This window comes from Phoxinus phoxinus (assembly GCF_949152265.1).
Source record: "Phoxinus phoxinus genome assembly, chromosome: 9".
In the NCBI taxonomy this organism is placed as follows: domain Eukaryota; kingdom Metazoa; phylum Chordata; class Actinopteri; order Cypriniformes; family Leuciscidae; genus Phoxinus; species Phoxinus phoxinus.
In genome coordinates, this window is record NC_136884.1 from 34,554,307 (window position 1) to 34,573,286 (window position 18,980).

At 41.6% G+C, this 18,980-nt stretch overlaps 2 protein-coding genes across 2 annotated transcripts in view; one reads left to right on the forward strand and one right to left on the reverse strand.

The window, feature by feature from the left end:
- Nucleotides 1-5,418: 5,418 nt before the first annotated feature.
- LOC307004545 (G2/M phase-specific E3 ubiquitin-protein ligase) lies at nt 5,419-9,969 on the forward strand (the record flags this gene model as incomplete). The annotated part of the gene is made up of 7 exons (XM_079623863.1): nt 5,419-5,541; nt 5,676-5,889; nt 6,039-6,213; nt 6,299-6,606; nt 7,987-8,165; nt 9,374-9,546; nt 9,647-9,969. The coding sequence occupies 7 exons, from the start codon at nt 5,419-5,421 to the stop codon at nt 9,729-9,731; spliced, it is 1,257 nt and encodes a 418-aa protein (XP_079479989.1). The 3' UTR covers nt 9,732-9,969.
- A 7,145-nt stretch (nt 9,970-17,114) lies between these two features.
- Nucleotides 17,115-18,980, reverse strand: part of LOC307004386 (uncharacterized protein) — a 51,471-nt gene continuing 49,605 nt past the window's right edge. Inside the window, exon 5 of the mRNA XM_079623533.1 lies at nt 17,115-17,836. The gene's annotated coding sequence lies outside the window, so the exon portion shown is untranslated. The remainder of the gene's footprint in view (nt 17,837-18,980) is intronic.

Sequence of the window (18,980 nt, forward strand, 5' to 3'; positions counted from 1 at the left end):
GTTTTTGGGGGCGGCCGCCGATTCACGTCGGCGTCCAACCCCAATGCCTTTCTTCCCGGATGTGCATGAGGAGGTCTCGAGGTCCTGGAAGACACCCTTGTCTTCCCGTAATCGCTCGGCGACCTCCTCCGCCTTTCCTCCTCTCGATCAGGCGGCTGTTTACGGGTACACTGGGGTACCTATGGTTGAACGCTCTGTTGCGATGCAACTGTGTCCACAGAGTGCTTCTTCCCGTGGTGATCCTAAGCACCCCTCCAAGGCCTGTAGGTTTTCGTCGACCCTGGTGGCGAAGACCTATAGAGCTGCGGGGCAGGCAGCCGCCTCTTTGCATGCCATGGCCACTCTGCAGGTCTACCAGGCCCAGATGCTCAGGGACATGCACGAGGGGAGGACTGACCCAGGGCTCTTCAATGAGCTGCGTGCCGCCACTGACCTCGCTCTCCGGGCGACGAAAGTGACCGCACGCTCCCTGGGCCAGGTGATGTCCACTAGTGTGGTCCAGGAGAGACACCTCTGGCTCAACCTGGCCGATATGAGGGACGCTGAGCGGACTCGTCTGCTTGACGCCCCCATATCCCAGGCTGGCCTCTTCGGCGGAGCGGTTGAAGATTTTGCCCAACAGTTTTCAACCGCCCAGAAGCAGACTGAGGCTATCCGTCATATTCTGCCCCGACGGCCCGCTGCTGCCTCCACCCAGCCGTCGGTTCGGCAACACGGGGTTCGCATCCTGAATTATCTCGACGACTGGCTAATCCTAGCTCACTCTCGGGACCAGGTTTGCGAACACAGGGACCTAGTGCTCCGGCACCTAGCCCGTCTGGGCCTTCGGGTCAACTGGGAGAAGAGCAAACTTTGCCCCGTGCAGAGGATCTCTTTTCTCGGTATGGAAATCGACTCGGTCGCCATGTGCGCGCAGCTTACGAGCGAGCGCGCGCAGTCACTGCTGACTTGCCTGAGACAAATCCAGAGCAAGAGTGCGGTTCCACTGAAACTTTTTCAGAGGCTCCTGGGGCATATGGCATCTGCAGCCGCGGTAACGCCGCTCGGATTGCTTCATATGAGACCGCTTCAGCACTGGCTTCACGATCGAGTCCCGAGGTGGGCATGGCACCAAGGCAAGCTCCGAGTACCAGTTACTCCGACCTGCCGTCAGACCTTCTCCCCGTGGACGAACCTCAGCTTTCTACGGGCCGGAGTGCCCTTAGAACGAGTTTCCAGGCATGTTGTTGTGTCAACGGATGCCTCCTCCACGGGCTGGGGTGCCATGTGCAATGGACATGCTGCCGCGGGCTCCTGGACAGGACCCCACCGCCTATGGCATGTCAATTGCCTCGAGTTGCTGGCAGTACGTCTCGCTCTGCACCGCTTCCGGGCGCTGCTCAAGAACCAGCACGTACTAGTCCGATCAGACAATACCGCGACAGTAGCGTACATCAACCGACAAGGTGGTCTACGCTCCCGCCGTATGTCGCAACTCGCCCGCCACCTCCTCTTATGGAGTCAGAAGCATCTGAGGTCGCTTCGAGCCATTTATATTCCGGGAGACGTGAACTGTGCAGCCGACGAGCTCTCACGGCTTCAGCCTCTTCCTGGAGAATGGAGACTCCATCCCCAGGCGGTCCAGCTGATTTGGGATCAGTTCGGGGACGCACAGGTAGACCTGTTTGCCTCCCACGACTCGTCCCACTGCGCCCAGTTTTACTCCCTGACCGAGGGCACGCTCGGCACGGACGCTCTGGCGCACAGCTGGCCCCGGGGCCTCCGCAAGTATGCGTTTCCCCCAGTGAGCCTTCTTGCACAGACCCTGTGCAAGATCAGGGAGGACGAGGAGCAGGTCATATTGGTTGCGCCGCACTGGCCCACCCGAACCTGGTTCTCCGAACTTGTACTCCTCGCGACAGCACCTCCCTGGCCAATTCCTCTGAGGAAGGACCTCCTTTCTCAGGGACGGGGCACCCTTTGGCACCCTCGTCCCGATCTCTGGAACCTCCACGTGTGGCTCCTGGACGGGACGAGGCAGGTTTGAGTACCCTACCACCAGCGGTGGTGGCTACCATCACTTCCGCTAGAGCGTCGTCCACTAGACATGCCTACGCGTTGAAGTGGAACCTCTTCGTCTCTTGGTGCTCTTCTCACTCAGAAGACCCCAGATCATGCCCGATCAGTGTCGTGCTTTCCTTCCTGCAGGATGGGTTGGAGCGAAGGCTGTCTCCCTCCACCCTGAAAGTATATGTTGCCGCTATCGCCGCACATCACGACGCAGTTGATGGTAAGTCCGTGGGAAAGCATGACCTGGTCATCAGGTTCCTGAGAGGAGCGAGGAGACTACAGCCTCCTCGCCCTCCTCTCGTTCCCTCTTGGGACCTCTCAGTGGTACTAACTGCCCTGCAGAGTGCTCCCTTTGAGCCTCTGCAATCAGTGGAGCTTAAGTTCCTGTCAATTAAGACAGCGCTCCTGGTTGCTCTGGCCTCCATCAAGAGGGTAGGGGACCTGCACGCATTTTCTGTAGACGAAGCGTGCCTGGAATTCGGGCCGGCCTTTTCTCACGTGATCCTGAGACCCCGGCCTGGATATGTGCCCAAGGTTCCCACCACTCCCTTCCGGGACCAGGTGGTGAACCTGCAAGCGCTGCCCCTGGAGGAGGCAGACCCAGCCTTGGCATTGCTCTGTCCAGTACGCGCCCTCCGTGCTTACGTAGACAGAACGCAATGTTTCAGGACCTCAGACCAGCTCTTTGTCTGTTATGGTGGGAAGCTGAAGGGAAGGGCTCTCTCCAAGCAAAGGTTGTCTCACTGGATAGTGGACGCCATTGCTTTGGCTTACCAACAGCAAGGTCGACCGTGCCCCCTTGGTGTGACGGCCCACTCCACCCGGAGTGTGGCCTCCTCTTGGGCTCTAGCGCATGGCGCCTCGCTAACAGACATCTGCAGAGCTGCAGGCTGGGCGACACCCAACACATTCGCCAGATTCTACAATCTCCGAGTGGAGCCAGTGTCCTCCCGAGTACTCGCTTCAACCAGCCGGTGCTAGGACCCGCTCAGGTGTCTTCGCTTGCTCGCCATTCCACTCCACGGACTGGATACGTGCGATATTCTCCTCAGGTGAGCCTGATAAGCCCTGAGTTCCTCCAGCGCTGTTGACGTCAACGCCAGAGTTATGCCTCCGGGAGCTTTCGCGTTGGCTAGGTGCCACCATGTGCATGGTTCCCCCGCTGGGCGACCCCCACGTGTGTATTTCCACTGTAAGCCTCCTTCGAGCATGTGTCTTTCCCTTGGCAAGCCAGTCTGCCACCCCTGGGGTTGAAATACTCCACCCTACGGGCTGGACACCCCAGTGTTCTCCGTATGCTCCCCCCTCCGGGTCATATGTGTTTTCTTAAGTCCCCCCCCTTCGGGCGGGCACTGATTGCATATTTCCACTGTGATATGCTTCCCAGTGTACCTTGGTATTCCTGTGTTAAGTAGGAGTCCTTCGTCCGTGCTAGTCTCACGACAGGGAGCTCAGACTTACGCAGGGCACTGGAAGACAGCCGAGGTGGCGTGATTGGACTGGGAACCCCATTCGTCGTCATTCGACGTAACTCGAAGTGACAACGAAAGGGAACGTCTCGGTTACGGATGTAACCCTCGTTCCCTGAGTAGGGAACGGAGACGTTACGTCTTCCTGCCACTTCCGCTGTACCGCTGGAACAGCCTGAGTTCAGCTTGGCTCCTTCAGCGAAGAAACATATCTGCATGTTGCCGGCTCACTTCCTTATATACCCACACTGTGGGGCGGAGTTACGCTATGCAAATTCAGCAGACCCATGGCATTTGCTTGCCATTGGCTCGTTTTATTAATATTCGAAGAGGATAGGCTTCTAAGCGAACCCCATTCGTCGTCATTCGACGTAACGTCTCCGTTCCCTACTCAGGGAACGAGGGTTACATCCGTAACCGAGACGATATGCACTCTACTCCTTTTTGGTGCTTTCATTATTACTTTAGAGTTATCATTTTATTTAAGTATTATTTCAAATTTGATATGCGTTATAAAGACCGCATTGTTTTCAACCACATTTCCTGTTCACCGTCGTATCGACATCACTGTGCCACTAACCAATGAGTAGCGGGTGTGACCCCGCCTCGATCGACGTCATCACTTTGCCACTAACCAATGAGATGCGTTGCCCCAGGTGCAGCCCCACCCCGATCTGCAGGCTGCAGCCAGATGTACTTGGTCTGTTCACTTAATAATAATCAAACAACAAAAATAAAAAGATAAAATAATTCACTGCTCTTTAATAGCTGTAATAAGGATTAGTTATATTTAATTTATACAAATAAATATGTTTGCTTGAAAGAATAAAGAATGACATACGTAAGTTAAAGCATATATCATTCATTGAAAAAAAAAAAAACTTTTCTACTTTACGAGAAGGGGTTTTATTTAATTTTAAGATATTTTTTATGTTACAGCAGTTAAAAATGTGTCTGTATTGCATGTTCAAAATTATTCATATAATTAACAGGTTAATAGATCTTTTGTCCGGGAGTACTGGTATATAATTTTAATGTTCTCTGAAAGGTTTGAGATGTTTCGCAACGAACACTCGGTGCACGGTCCTGCTCGTCCCAGGAGGACACGCAGGAGAAATTTGACATGCACATTTAGAGTTACGCTTCTCAGGACAGGAGTTGAACGTTTAACATCAATGAGAGGTAAGTTATCTGCTAATGTACTGTTTACAATCAACATGACAATTCCATAAACAACATAAGCAGAGTTTGGTTATATTAAATTGATGGTATTGCGCAATGTTGCCCAATAGATGCCATTGCCAGTCAGAGGCTTGTAGTGCAGAGAGAGCAAAGTGAGAGTCAGTTTGCAGAAACTCTTCGAAGTGCATTCCCACAGCTTCAAGGAAGGGAGTTTGAGTTGTGCAGGGTTGATGCTCAAAGGCAGGTTTCTTGTTTGAGTCTGGAGTCAAAAACTCCAGCAGCAATAAGTGCAAGTGGGCAACTTGGAAGATCAGCACTATATATACAGGAAAAGGTAATCTAACATAACAACAACAATAATATTCAAAGTGCCAGAAATTCAAATTGTGTCTTATGTATAAATTATAGCCTAGTTAATTAAAAGGGATAGTTGACTTCAAAATTAAAATTCTGTCATCATTTACTCACCACACAAGTTGTTTCAAACCTGTATGAGTTTCTTTCTTCTGCTGAACACAAAGGAAGATATTTTGAAGAATGTCAGTAACCAAACAGTTAACTGGAGCTATTGACTTCCATAGTAGGAAAAAAAATACTATGGAAGTCAATAGCTCCAGTTAACTGTTTGGTGAGGAAAGAAATTCATACAGGTTTGAAACAACTTGAGGATGAGTAAATGATGACAGAAATTTCATTTTAAAGTCACCGATCCCTTTAAATGAAAGCAGTAACATTTGTTCAATTTCACAGAGTACTTCTGCACCAGTGGAACACTGGCAGCACCAGTGTTCTCCTCTCCAGCAGCACCAGTGTTCTCCTCTCCAGCAGCAGCAGCACCAGTGTTCTCCTCTCCAGCAGCACCAGTGTTCTCCTCTCCAGCAGCACCAGTGTTCTCCTCTCCAGCAGCACCAGTGTTCTCCTCTCCAGCAGCACCAGTGTTCTCCTCTCCAGCAGCACCAGTGTTCTCCTCTCCAGCAGCACCAGTGGTGGCCTCCTCTCCAGCAGCACCAGTGGTGGCCTCCTCTCCAGCAGCACCAGTGTTCTCCTCTCCAGCAGCACCAGTGGTGGCCTCCTCTCCAGCAGCACCAGTGGTGGCCTCCTCTCCAGCAGCAGCAGCACCAGCACCAGTGTTCTCCTCTCCAGCAGCAGCAGCACCAGTGTTCTCCTCTCCAGCAGCAGCAGCACCAGTGTTCTCCTCTCCAGCAGCACCAGTGTTCTCCTCTCCAGCAGCAGCAGCACCAGTGTTCTCCTCTCCAGCAGCACCAGTGTTCTCCTCTCCAGCAGCAGCAGCACCAGTGTTCTCCTCTCCAGCAGCACCAGTGTTCTCCTCTCCAGCAGCACCAGTGTTCTCCTCTCCAGCAGCAGCAGCACCAGTGTTCTCCTCTCCAGCAGCACCAGTGTTCTCCTCTCCAGCAGCAGCAGCACCAGTGTTCTCCTCTCCAGCAGCACCAGTAACCTCCTCTTCACTCGATCCAGTTGCAGATATATATATCTCGGACGAAGATGAGGATGAGTAAGTGATTTGGATATTGTTGTTAAATGTATTTATAGTTACAACAAAAGATGAAGTAACATTTTGTTTTATTTCTTGTTTTCAGTGTTGACCTCAAAGCGTTATTAACTACAATGCTAAGCAAAGTGGATTTTACATTTGCACCTGCTTCTAACCAAATCAATACCACAAGATGCAACATCCTAGAAAGTGGTATTAGAGCTTTTCGACGTCAACGATTTAACCCTGAGGCAAAATTGGACGTGTTTAGAGATGCTGATGGAATTGGCGAGGGGGCGGCTGACGAGGGTGGTCCTTCTCGAGAATTTTTAACTTTGTTGATGAGGGAAATTCACTCATGTGAAGTATTTGATGGAGATGACTGGAATAAAACTCTTGCCTGCAATTCCAAAGGTAAAGGTGTTTATTTTCTGTTTTACATTAAGGCGAGACACTACAGGTGAATAGGGAAATATTTGTAACTAGCAGATATCACCATGAAACTTTCCCAGTTGATTACCTACATTAAGATGAGAAAAAAATGTATTACAAGTTTTCTGTAATTTATTGTTTAAATATGCAAATTAGGCATTATCTAATTAAATATGCGCTAATTTGTCTATATTTAAAAAAACGAAATATCATAATTGGATAAAGCCAGGTTCAAAATTCTTTTTTCATTGTGTTCACATATTAGATGGGGAAAAAATTACAGAGGGATTTATGGATATCTACTTTTGTTATCCTGTAAAACAGAATATACTGTCAATAGCCTTAAAAAATTTATTTTCGCCATGTTTTTTGGAATAAAATGTTATATAAATCAGGCTAGGAATAATATATTTACAAATCCCTCTGTAATTGTCTTCATAATATAACTAGGTACAAGACTGGAAAGTTTGGTGTGTATAGGTGCTACTGAAGAGGAGATTTCGGACTTGGAGTATGAGAGAAAAGTCATTTTGAGAAAAAGGCATTTAAAGATTTGTAATGTAAAAAATCATACTTTTTTAGTGGAAACAACTATTTACTGACACAATATCTTATCAAATCATTAGCAACAACAATACAAACGACCTAAATCACATCAAAACTTATAAACACAGCATTTATGGCCTTTAACTGAGCAGAAAAACAGTCAAAAACACACATCTGAGTGTCAGAGCGCGTCACGTGATGCTTCTGAACCAATCAGGTTGTCAGAAATTGACATCAGCCAATGAGATTTCGCTTTTAGGGTTAAATGCCCATTTTACTTTCACGATTGGTTACTGATTAAAAGGAAATGACCATATTTGGATCCGACAGCATTGTACAGAAGAGAGAGAGCTTTCCAGACATGTGCGTGATTAAAGGAAGAACACAGAGATCGCGGAGCAGCGCGTTGATTTAGAACAGCAACTTTTGTTGAATTTCAGAGAAATCTACTGACGCAAATAGACAAAGTGTAGTAAAATAAAGACCTAAATGTGTATTTTGGACTTTTTTTCAGCACAAGTCTGAAAGAAAACATGTTATTGAAGACAAATAGCCCAAAATCTCAAAATTGACCAGTGAAAAAAAAACGATGTTTTTGCCTGCCGTGTCTCGCCTTAAACATTGTGGATTTTTTTTATCTCATTGATAATTTTCCTGTAATTTTGCACATGAACGTCATTAGGTCTGTAAACAAAAAATCTTTAAGTTAACACCTAGTGCCCATGTGAGTCAACACCAGTTTACATCCCATTAGCAGCACACACTTTTTAAGCACTGTTTATAGGCATAATAATGCTTTTGCCATTTGTTTTACAGCATTGTACAATGGAATGTACAAACTAGTTGGGCAGATGATAGCTGTGTGCCTGGTACATGGTGGTGTGGAGCCACATTTTTTTTCACAAAGACTGTTCTGTCAGGTGTGCAACCTTCAGCCCCCAGTACCAGACCTTCAACAGATTGTAGACTATGACTTCAGAGAAAAGATGATCAAGGTATAAAATATACACGAAACATTTTAATTTAGGCTAGTTTTAACTTTAATTTGTGTTGTTAGTACTGGTAATTAGGCTAACCTTAACTTTAAAGGGATAGTTCACCCATGATTAACTCACCCCTAAGCCATCCTAGGTGTACATGACTACCTTGGCTCTTCCAAGATTTGTAATGATAGTGAATTGGGTACTGTATTTTAAAGGGGTCATGACATGAGAAACCAAATTTGCCTTGATCTTTTGGTATATAAGAGGTCTTTGTACCATTAAAACATCCTGCAAGTTTCATAGCTTAAGACTTCCTCCCCATTATAAACGAATCATTTATTTAATCAAGCTCTAAATACAGCTCGTTCTGGATCCATGGTAAGAAGTGACCGCCATATAGACCGCCTCCAGGCACAAGACAACTATGCTTTAAGCGCAAGACCACTACGCTCATTTCGTATCGTTGTCGCGCCCGCGCGCTGCGCGCCTCACAAGTGTTCAGTCGACGGACAGCGAGTGGGTCTGTGTACAGGGAAATTACGATGCCACGCAGATGTGCTGTTCCTGGCTGTGGACAAACAACATCTTTGAATACGCTGCGAAAGATCCAGTCGTCAGGGGAAAATGGATGCACTTTATTTTTTGCGGACGTCTCAGTCACGGCAGTGTTAGTTTAAGCGTTTGTTCTGTTTTGAGAACAAATCCCAAAATGATGCTGGCTTTGCCAGAAAACTGTTGCTCAAAGATAAGTCCTTGCCGACTATTCTGGGCTCAACAACGACGACGCAAACTGTAAGTAATGTGTTTAAAACTTTAAACTACTTTTTAAATACGCTGAATCCGCACAGGTTCTGGCTGGGGGCGTTAATAATTGATGCATAGGCACTGACGTTAGCCAATCATAACAGTGGGCGTTAACACTGAACGCTTAAAGGGGAAACACCCCCAAAACAGACTGTTTGAATCAGAGGATGAGAAACAGGGTGGGAAAAGGTCATAAATCACTACATTTTAAAAGTTTTTTGTAAAAAAAACTATAGTAATACTATATTTGCACCTAAGGGAACATAATAATAAAATAAAAATACCCATGTCATGACCCCTTTAAAGTTATTGGTTATAAACATACTATTTAATATAAATTGTGGGATAATTTCCATTTTTTTGGGTGAACTATTCCCTTAAAAAATGCTGTGTGCGCAAATTCCTTCTCAATTTAGATCAAGTCAGCACAGAATGTGGATGATGCCCAATGTGCTATAATGGAGGCTTCTGACCAATTGGCGATGCTGGGGTCTCTAAGGCACATCCAAACCTTAGAGGAGAGAGACGACTTGGTGGAATCGGCCACAAAGTTCTTCCTGGATAATAGGCTGAGGGATTCCTTGGATCAGTGAGTATACAAATTTACCAATATTTTCACCTGACAAATGAACAATATTAGTTTTACAATGGATCATATTGTGTGCATTTTTTTTTTCTTTTTTTTCTAGATTTAAAGAGGGCCTGAAGTGTCTCGGGCTTTTGCCTTTGATGCAAAAGCACCCTGAGCTCGTTAAAGAACTATTTATGAATTAGGAGAAGCCACTTTTGGCCAGAGACTTATCTGCTTTGTTTAAAGAAGAGCTTTCTCCAGTTGGCAGCAACAGGAGAATAGTGGAGAGTAGAACAATCTGTTTTTGGAGGGACTGGCTCATAGAAGTGGAAGGTATGACATCATACTGTAGTTATATTGGATCTATCTGTCTGTGTATCAATCTAACTATCTATCATCTAATATATATTATTCTCATCTATATCTATATATCTCATCTATATATATCTATATATCTCATCTATATATATGTCATCTATCTTATCTGTCATATATTTACTTCTTATGTCACCTCTCTGTTGTCTATCTGTCTTTCTTATCTATCATCTACCTGTCTATCATAATCTGTTCTGTCTAAATCGGTTCTATCTATCGTAATCTGTACTTCCCTAACATATTTACTGCTCACATATTTTTCCCTAACATATTTATGCCGTCCTCGATATGTTCACTTAATATCCTGACGGCCAGCTAAACTTTTTCCCCACACCAAGACTCTTAAGATTAATGGTACCTTCACGTGTTATGGAAAAGATGATATTTTCCACTTGTGAACTGGTATTTACAATGCTACATTCACGACTCTTGCGTTGCTCTCCATTTTGAAAAGACAAATTAGCAACACGTAGGCATCACGTCAACTTATTCAACCTAAATTCCACACGAATAAAGGCTAATTTGGACTATTTACAGTTGCATTTCGTTTTTACTAATTTTAATCCTAATATAAGAAAAGAAATACAGGAGAACAACATTCTAGTCAACGATACACGTGAGCTAGCATACGCCTAGCTGAAGTACATTAGACCATCCCCAGAATATACTTTACAAACTTAACATTGCTGTCAAAAATAATGAAGAATACCTCCAGATAATCTCACAAAATAAAGATATACATACCTACGATGCTAGGCCAGACAAGGAGACGACAGATAAGATGAAATGAAATGGATCTGACAGCCTTGAACAAACCGCTGAAAATGCGCATGAAGTGCGCGAGTGTTTACTTCCCAACTACAGGTCGCGTAATAGGACATTTGGAACCATGCGATCTTAAAGTGAACATGACCTAAATAGAAACACATTAGGATTCTGAAATGCTGACTAAATGAAAAGCATGTTTATATTCTATAACTTTAAACGTAATGCTTAAATTAAATTTTCTTACTCATAACAAAACAATATTATTAAAATTTTGTATTTTACCCAATGTTATCATCATTATATATCTATAAAACTTAACCTTGTGTGTGTTCTATATCTGCAAAATTTTCATTGACTTTTTTCTGTTCATTTTTACTAGAGGGAACTGCATACCCACTCACCTTGGAGAAGATTCTTGGATTTGTGTCAGGGTCCACTGCTATTCCAAGGTTATAACCAAGATGGCGTCAGGCAGGTGTGGAGTACTTATCACACTATGCATCTTCACACTATTTTATAAGTTTTTATGGCATTTTAATGAAGTTGAAAATCGCTTTTTTACTTTAAACAATGAAATTCAACAACCTACCTCAGGATTTAAACATCTTGGTTTTGGAAAGAACGTTATCTACACACTGATCTATCGCCCTTGGACCACATGTTCTAAAAAATCAAGACGCAGCCATAGACGTGGCTATAAAAGACACTTGAGTGATTTGTTAATCATTTTAATGTGTTTGCTGTAAGGCTGTAACGATATGCGATATTAAATCGAAATCGCGATACGCAGGTCCACGAACCTGTATCGCGATGTGAGAAGGCAGAATCGCGACACACCCCTTCCAGCTGTTCCAGAGTTATCCTTCCTGTCCAGATCCAATGCTACCACATCTTTAAATTACTATTAGTATTATTAGTAGCCTATTATTTGAAGTTAACATTATAAAATTCGTAGACATTATAAAAAGCGTCCTCCAATTACGTGTGCTACCTTAAGCTTTCCAATCATGTGACGTGTCACGCGAGCTAGTTGAAGAATGTGAGGAAACATCATGGCAAACAATCCAGAGATCGCGGACCTTCCTAATACTTTTAAGTCAGCAGTATGGCAACATTTCGGCTACCCAGTGGAGAACAAAGATGGTAATCGTGTAGTTGACAAGACCCACACAATTTGCCGTAAGTGTTTCAAACAAAACGTTGCGCTTTTCTAAGCGTGTAAAATGGATAACTATATTGTATGGCGGAATACCATAGCAAGTGCTTATGAGCACTTCGACTTGGCGGAGTAATATCTTCACTCGTGAAAAATCCTCTCACCGGCCCCCGCTCCCTCTAGTGAAGATATTACTCCGCCAAGTCGAAGTGCTCATAAGCACTTGCTATGGTATTCCGCCATACAATATAGTTATCCATTTTACACGCTTAGAAAAGCGCAACGTTTTGTTTTGTGTCACCGTCCTAGGTCGAGTTACACTACGCGAGTAACTGTATTTAAATAGGGAAAACGTGGAGGTGTTTGGTAGCTTTCTCTGCTTGGCCCATATTGAATGAACAAAGTTTCGCCGCGCGCCACAGCGATTGAGTGCACGCACTGAGACGAGAGAGGTATGTATCAACTCGTCTTAGTTAAGGGAATAACATAGTTTAATATGAAAAGACGGTGGAGTATCCCTTTAAGAGAAAGAAGTTGTTTATTTTTTTAATGTATACTTACTTGATTTGTGGTTTACAGCACAGACAGTAAGCTCAGTTACCTCAGTGTGAAAAAACAGTTAACATTTAATTTTCTTTGTAAATGTAAGATTGATTGAAGAAGAATTTTCAACTCGAATCATCTCCACTATGGACTTTACTTTTTTTACTTTTTGTTTTTCAACAGTATTTTATTACAAAGAAAACAGAAGTGTTATAGCTTTGGCTATATAATAAATTTTACTTAGGTGTATATTGTTAATAATTTGCATAGTTAATATTGTTTTTTGGTGTTCAGTTTATACAGGCTTTTCATACCCCCCCCCCCATATCGAGGTTTGTATCGTATCGTGGGTCAAAAATCGTGATACGAATCGAATCGTGGGTTTGGTGTATCGTTACAGCCCTAGTTTGCTGGTATCGGGAGACATACATCAATGTCCAGGGCCGGGGTCATGTGAAGGCGGTGAAGGAGTTAATGCGATGTTTGTCGCGGAGAATCGTCGGAACACGGCTATGGAGCAATGTCGGCGTTCGGAAGTTGTGTCTGCATGGAACCTGATGGCGGATCAGTGGAGTGATTTGCATCCTTGTCAAGAAACACGAGATGTGTATCAAACGGACTATGGTGTGTCTGAGATTTTTTCGATCACGGAGAAAGAAGGAACGAATCAGAGGAGCCAATTGACTAAATCTACTGTGAAGGATGAGGAAGAAACGCTACTCAAGGATGCGACGACGTCCATGATAAGAGATTATAGAACTTTTAGATCAATGAAAGGTTTGCATATGGCTCACCTCAACGTTAGAAGTCTTCTTCCAAAGATAAGTGAACTACGTTATTTATGTCAAGAGTCTAAAGTGGCGTTGTTCAGTTGCAGCGAAACATGGCTTGATGATTCAATATTGGATGCAGAGATTCAAATTGACAATTATTGTTTGTTCAGAAGAGATCGAAATCGGAAAGGAGGTGGTGTGTGTGCATATATTAGGTCAGATTTGGTGTGTAATGAGAGAAGAGATTTTATAAACCCTACAGTGGAGGCGATTTGGCTTGAAGTTGTGTTGCCAAAGAGTAAACCGATTTTGGTTGGTGTTTGTTATCGTCCTCCGGATCAAAGTGATTTTTATGAGAGTCTGGATGAGGTTTTAAATATGTCTAATTATGTTTTAGGTCAAGAATTGCTTATTTTGGGCGATTTAAATACAGATATGTTGAAGAAAGATTCATCAGTGTTTAAGCAGTTCAGTTCATTTTGTAAATCATATGCATTGAAACAAATTATCAGTGACCCAACCAGAATTACTTCGAAAAGCAGTACAATTATTGATGTTATATTGGTTTCAGACATTTCTAGGATATATAAAAGTGGTGTTTTGGAGCTTGGTATAAGTGATCATAATATGGTATATGTATTTAGGAAATTAAAGAGAGAGGCTATAAGTCATCATAATACTTTAAAAATTAGATCGCTTAAAAGATACAGTCCACAAATTTTAGTTGAAGAACTTAGCAAGGCTAATTGGAAAGAAGTGATGCAGTTTGATGATGTGGATATAGTTTGGGACAGGTTTAAAAAGAGATTTGGGCAAGTTCTGAATAAAGTTGCACCTTGCAAAGAAATAAGAATTAAACAAAGAACAGAACCCTGGATGACAGATAGTATTTTAAAAGATATCAAGGAACGCAATAATAGCTTAAAATTATTCAAAAAGTTGGAAATAATGATAATTATAACAAATTTAAACGTAAAAGAAATGAGATAAGATGCAAGATTAAAGAGGCCAAAAAAATGTTTTTGACGAATGAAATCAGTGAAGCTAAACAAGACTCTAAAAAACTATGGCGAATCTTGAGTGGTTTAGGCTATCGGCAAAAGGTTAAAAATAAAGATTCAAAAATCAGTCTCAAAATTAATGGACAATTGATGACAGATCAGAAAAAGGTAGCTAATTGTTTAAATGAGTTTTTTACGACGGTGGGAGAAAATTTAGGAAAAGAGCTTCCAGCACAATCAGATTTATATGATGATAATTTGGTTAAAGAATATTATGATAATTGTGGTGTTGCCTTAGGAGGTTTTTCATTTAATAAAGTAAAAGAGACGACAGTTTATAAGAAACTAAGTGAATTGAAGTGCAATAAAGCCACAGGGTTGGATAATATTCCGGCTAAGTTTATTAAAGACGCTGCTAATTTTATAACTCCCATGGTTACTCACATTTTAAATCTCTCTATCTGCCAGAATAAGGTACCGGCTGAATTTAAACAAGCTAAAATATTTCCTCTTTTTAAAAAAGGGAGTAGGCTAGAGTGTAATAATTATAGGCCTGTGTCAATCCTGTCTTCGTTATCTAAAGTATTTGAAAAAATATTATTTGACCAAATTGAAGAATATATTTCCAATTTTAATATTTTATATGAATTTCAGTCTGGTTTTAGAAGGATGCATTCCACAGAGACAACTATTCTATATTTGACGGATTATATAAAGAAAGGAATAGACAAAGGTAAATTAAGTGGGATGGTACTGCTCGATTTACGAAAAGCTTTCGACACAGTTGACCATAGTATTCTGTTGCTAAAATTAAATGCTATGGGTTTTGACTCTTATTCATGTAAGTGGATCAAATCCTATCTTACGAATAGGTGTCAATTGGTCGATATAAATGGAGTGTGCTCAGACTCTTTGCCGATCTCTTGTGGAGTACCACAAGGTAGTGTATTAGGGCCCTTACTTTTTTTAATTTATATAAATGACTTAAAGATGGCCTGTTCTAGCCACTTATCATTATATGCGGATGATGCCATAATAATAGTTACTGATGAAAATAAAGAAACAATAGAAAACAAGTTAAGAAGAGAAATTGTAGAAGTGTCTAAGTGGTGTTTTCAAAATAAGCTATTTTTGCACTTAGGGAAAACCGAGGTTATTTTATTCGGTTCTGCTGCTAAATTGAAGAAATGTCCCAATTCAGAAATAAGGGTGGGAGATGAGTATTTTACTTTTAAACAAGAAGTGACATTTTTAGGATGTATTCTTGATAACAAAATGACTGGAGATAGCATGGCAGCTGTAGCTTTATCGAAAATAAATAATCGAATCGAATTTTTAGCAAGACAGGCTGCTTATTTAGATAAACAAACAATGACAATGTTAGCTGGTGCATTAGTGCAACCTCATTTCGACTATGCAGTAACTTTTTGGTATAGTGGCTCTAAAAAACATGTTAAAAATAAATTACAGACGGCTCAGAACAGGTTGTGCAGAATCGTTCTGGGGTTGCATCCTCGTATGCAACTTAATAATAACCATTTCAGGGAATTGGGTATTTTAAAAGTGGATAAAAGAGTAATGTTTATTAAAATTATGATGGTGTACAAAATTATTCAGAGAACTGTCCCTAAATACTTGTATGACTACTATGTTTTTGTGAGAGATGTTCATTGTATTTCTACAAGGGCAAGGATAAATAATATATATTTGTACCGGTTTAAAAGTGTAGTTGGGAAGAATTCGTTTTTGTACTCAAGTGCAGTTGCTTGGAATGAATTGCCAGATCATTTAAAACAATTACAAGAGGCATGGCCCTTTAGAAGAGAAGTTAAAAAATGGCTTTCCAATTAGGATCCCATAAGAATTTGTAAGGTGTGAGTTGCTTGTTTTGATTTTATTCCCACTGAACTGTTCGTTTCATTTTATGCATGTAGAGGACCACAATGGAAATAAGCCTGAGGCTTTTTTGTGTATTTTATCCTCAACAAATTGTACTCAAATGTATATGAACTGCCTCTGGCATGATTGTATAAGTTTATGATTATTGTTGAATAAATCAAATCAAATCAAGGGTTCCCAGTGGAACCAAAATTAGAGTTCCTACACCCTCAAGAGAATGAGGCCATCAGGATTTTCCCCGAAGCAAATACCTGCTGCATTGTCATGAGACTGCCAATCCATCAGAGCTATGAACTGTTCAGGGAAAGAATGGAAAGTGGCATTTTGCAATCCCCCACTTTTGGAGTGATGTAGTTTTAAATATGTTTATGTTTAAATGTTATATTATGGACACGTTACTATGCATTTAATATACATTTTTACTGTTTTGTTTATGTTTGTTGGTATTGCTAAGTTTTGTCCTTTTCTTCAGTTCTGATCTGCTTTGAGACTCCCTGAACAGTTCATAGTTCTGATGGATTGGCAAAGTATGAAAAGTGGCATTTTCAATCCCCCACTTTTAGAGTAATGAAAACATTGTTTTAAATATGCTTGTTTTAGTGTTATATTATGGACATTTTTATTTTTTGTTGGTATTGCTGAGATCTGCCTTGTGATATCTACATATGAGATTCAGATTACACAAAATTAAATTCATCAAAATGACAGTAACCATTTATTGATGTCACTACCGATGTGATTTATGTTGTGAAATATTATACATGTTATTGTACTGAGAAAAGCCCAGGGATATGACAAGACAAAAAAAAAGCATATTTGTATATGAAAAATTCTAGTGAATAAATGTATCCCAATGTAAACACACTTTTGATAAAAGTTGCAGCTGGACCCGGACCAGAATTGTTTAGTACTGGCATAAACTATAAATAAATAAATTCATACTGACAGAAAATTACAGAATTTTTTATTTGAAGTGAACTATTCCTTTGAACTAGTCATTTAAGGTCTTAGGTTTTCCACAAAAGAAAGAACATCTTTAAGGACATTTACTCCAAGATTTTCCCAGGGGCCTCCAAGTGGATCAATTTGTTCAGTGAGTTGTTGCATCTCAGCATCAGTCACAGTGAACTGGTTTGGAGGTAAAGTAACCCGTTCAGGCCAAAGCACATGAGGTACATCAGAAACAGAGCGACCCTCACCACCAACTTGTTCAGCTGGATTACTCTCTCCTCCACTGGAGCCGGAGGGTCTTGCAGCAAATATCTCCCGCACTGCAGTACTCGGCTGCCTCTGTTGTGCCAGGCAACCCCGGACAAAAATTTGCAGGGGCGACTGGTGCCTCTCGGTTCGCAAACCATGATTGTTCCACTGGCGTGAGAAATTGGTCAAGTCGTTATTAATTCTTGGGATGTAGACAAGATGCAGAGCCCACATGTGCATTTCATTATCTACATCCACAATCCCCTCACTCTCAAGAAAATTGAAAAGGTCATAGTAGACATTTGACACCCCACGCCACAGATCGACCCAAAGTCTTTCAATCCTTTGATTGTGTGTACTCCTTCCTCTAAGAGCACTACCTTGGTCAGTGCCTCTGAACAAGTTCATGAAGAGGCACACAGCGTTGTTCTCTCCACCATGGTCAGTCCTTACTCTGGAAGGGACTCCATATTTGGAAATGGCATCCAAGAAACAATCCATGACAGTGCTGCTACGATTGTTGTTGGCAGCACAGAGAAAGGTGATGATGACGACTATAGCCATCAATGGCACCATGAATTACTATCCTCCATCTAATCAACACAAATACATATACTTAGTTGAACATAACAACTGCTGTAAACAACAACAAAATATACTACCAGGATGTGCTTTTAATGTGCTACATCAGCATTGTTTTACATCCATTAACCCTCTGGAGTCTAAGGTGTTTTTGGGGTCCTTGAGATGTTTTGACATGACCTGATATTTGTATTTTTTTCAGTTGCTTATAAACATATTAATGGCAAAGGTGTAATTACACTCTATTTAGCACGAACATGACTATCATAATATGTGAGCAACATGTATGTACATGTTTGCATTTTTGAGAGAATATTATTTATGCGTGGTTATTCAAAAAACTCAAACTTAAATGTTCTGATATAAGACCACAAACAACCAACTTCACATATTTCCACAATACTTTTGACTAATGGATCTTGTCGGCTAGAGTATTTACTTCAAAATGATCTGAAAATCATCCGGGCTAATCGTTCACATTAAACAATAGATTGATTTAAATTTTGAAAGACACTTTTTGTTTGGAAAGGCAATATGCAGGGGGGCGTGAATGATCCAACAAGGTCATGAATAATGTCCTCATTCACACCTGGAGACAAAGAAGACCTGCTAATGCTGCATACTAATGAGCCTTATGTGTCACTGAACCACACAGAATGCAAAGACAACACACACACATATATACATACATACATACACACACACACACACACACACATATATATATATATATATATATATATATATATATATACATACATACATACATACATACACACACACACACATATATATATATATATACATACATACATACACACACACACATTTATATATATATAGCCTACCATAGGCTATCATAACCAATTCTGTAGTAATATATATATATATATATATATATATTACTACAGAATTGGTTCAGAGTTGGAAACATCTTGAAAAAAAAGTGTATTTTTCCACAAACTGTGTAGGCCTATGCTTGCAAATTGTATAATATCCAAGGTAAACATTTCTAGTAATTGTGCAGTTAATTCTTATTCGTATTTTCAGAAAGTTTTGGATTATGTAGGCTATCCTCTCCCCAAATTTGTCACTAATAAAACACAAAAATAATTTAAAGAGAAGGCTTATATTGACCTTTTAAGATTTTGTTTG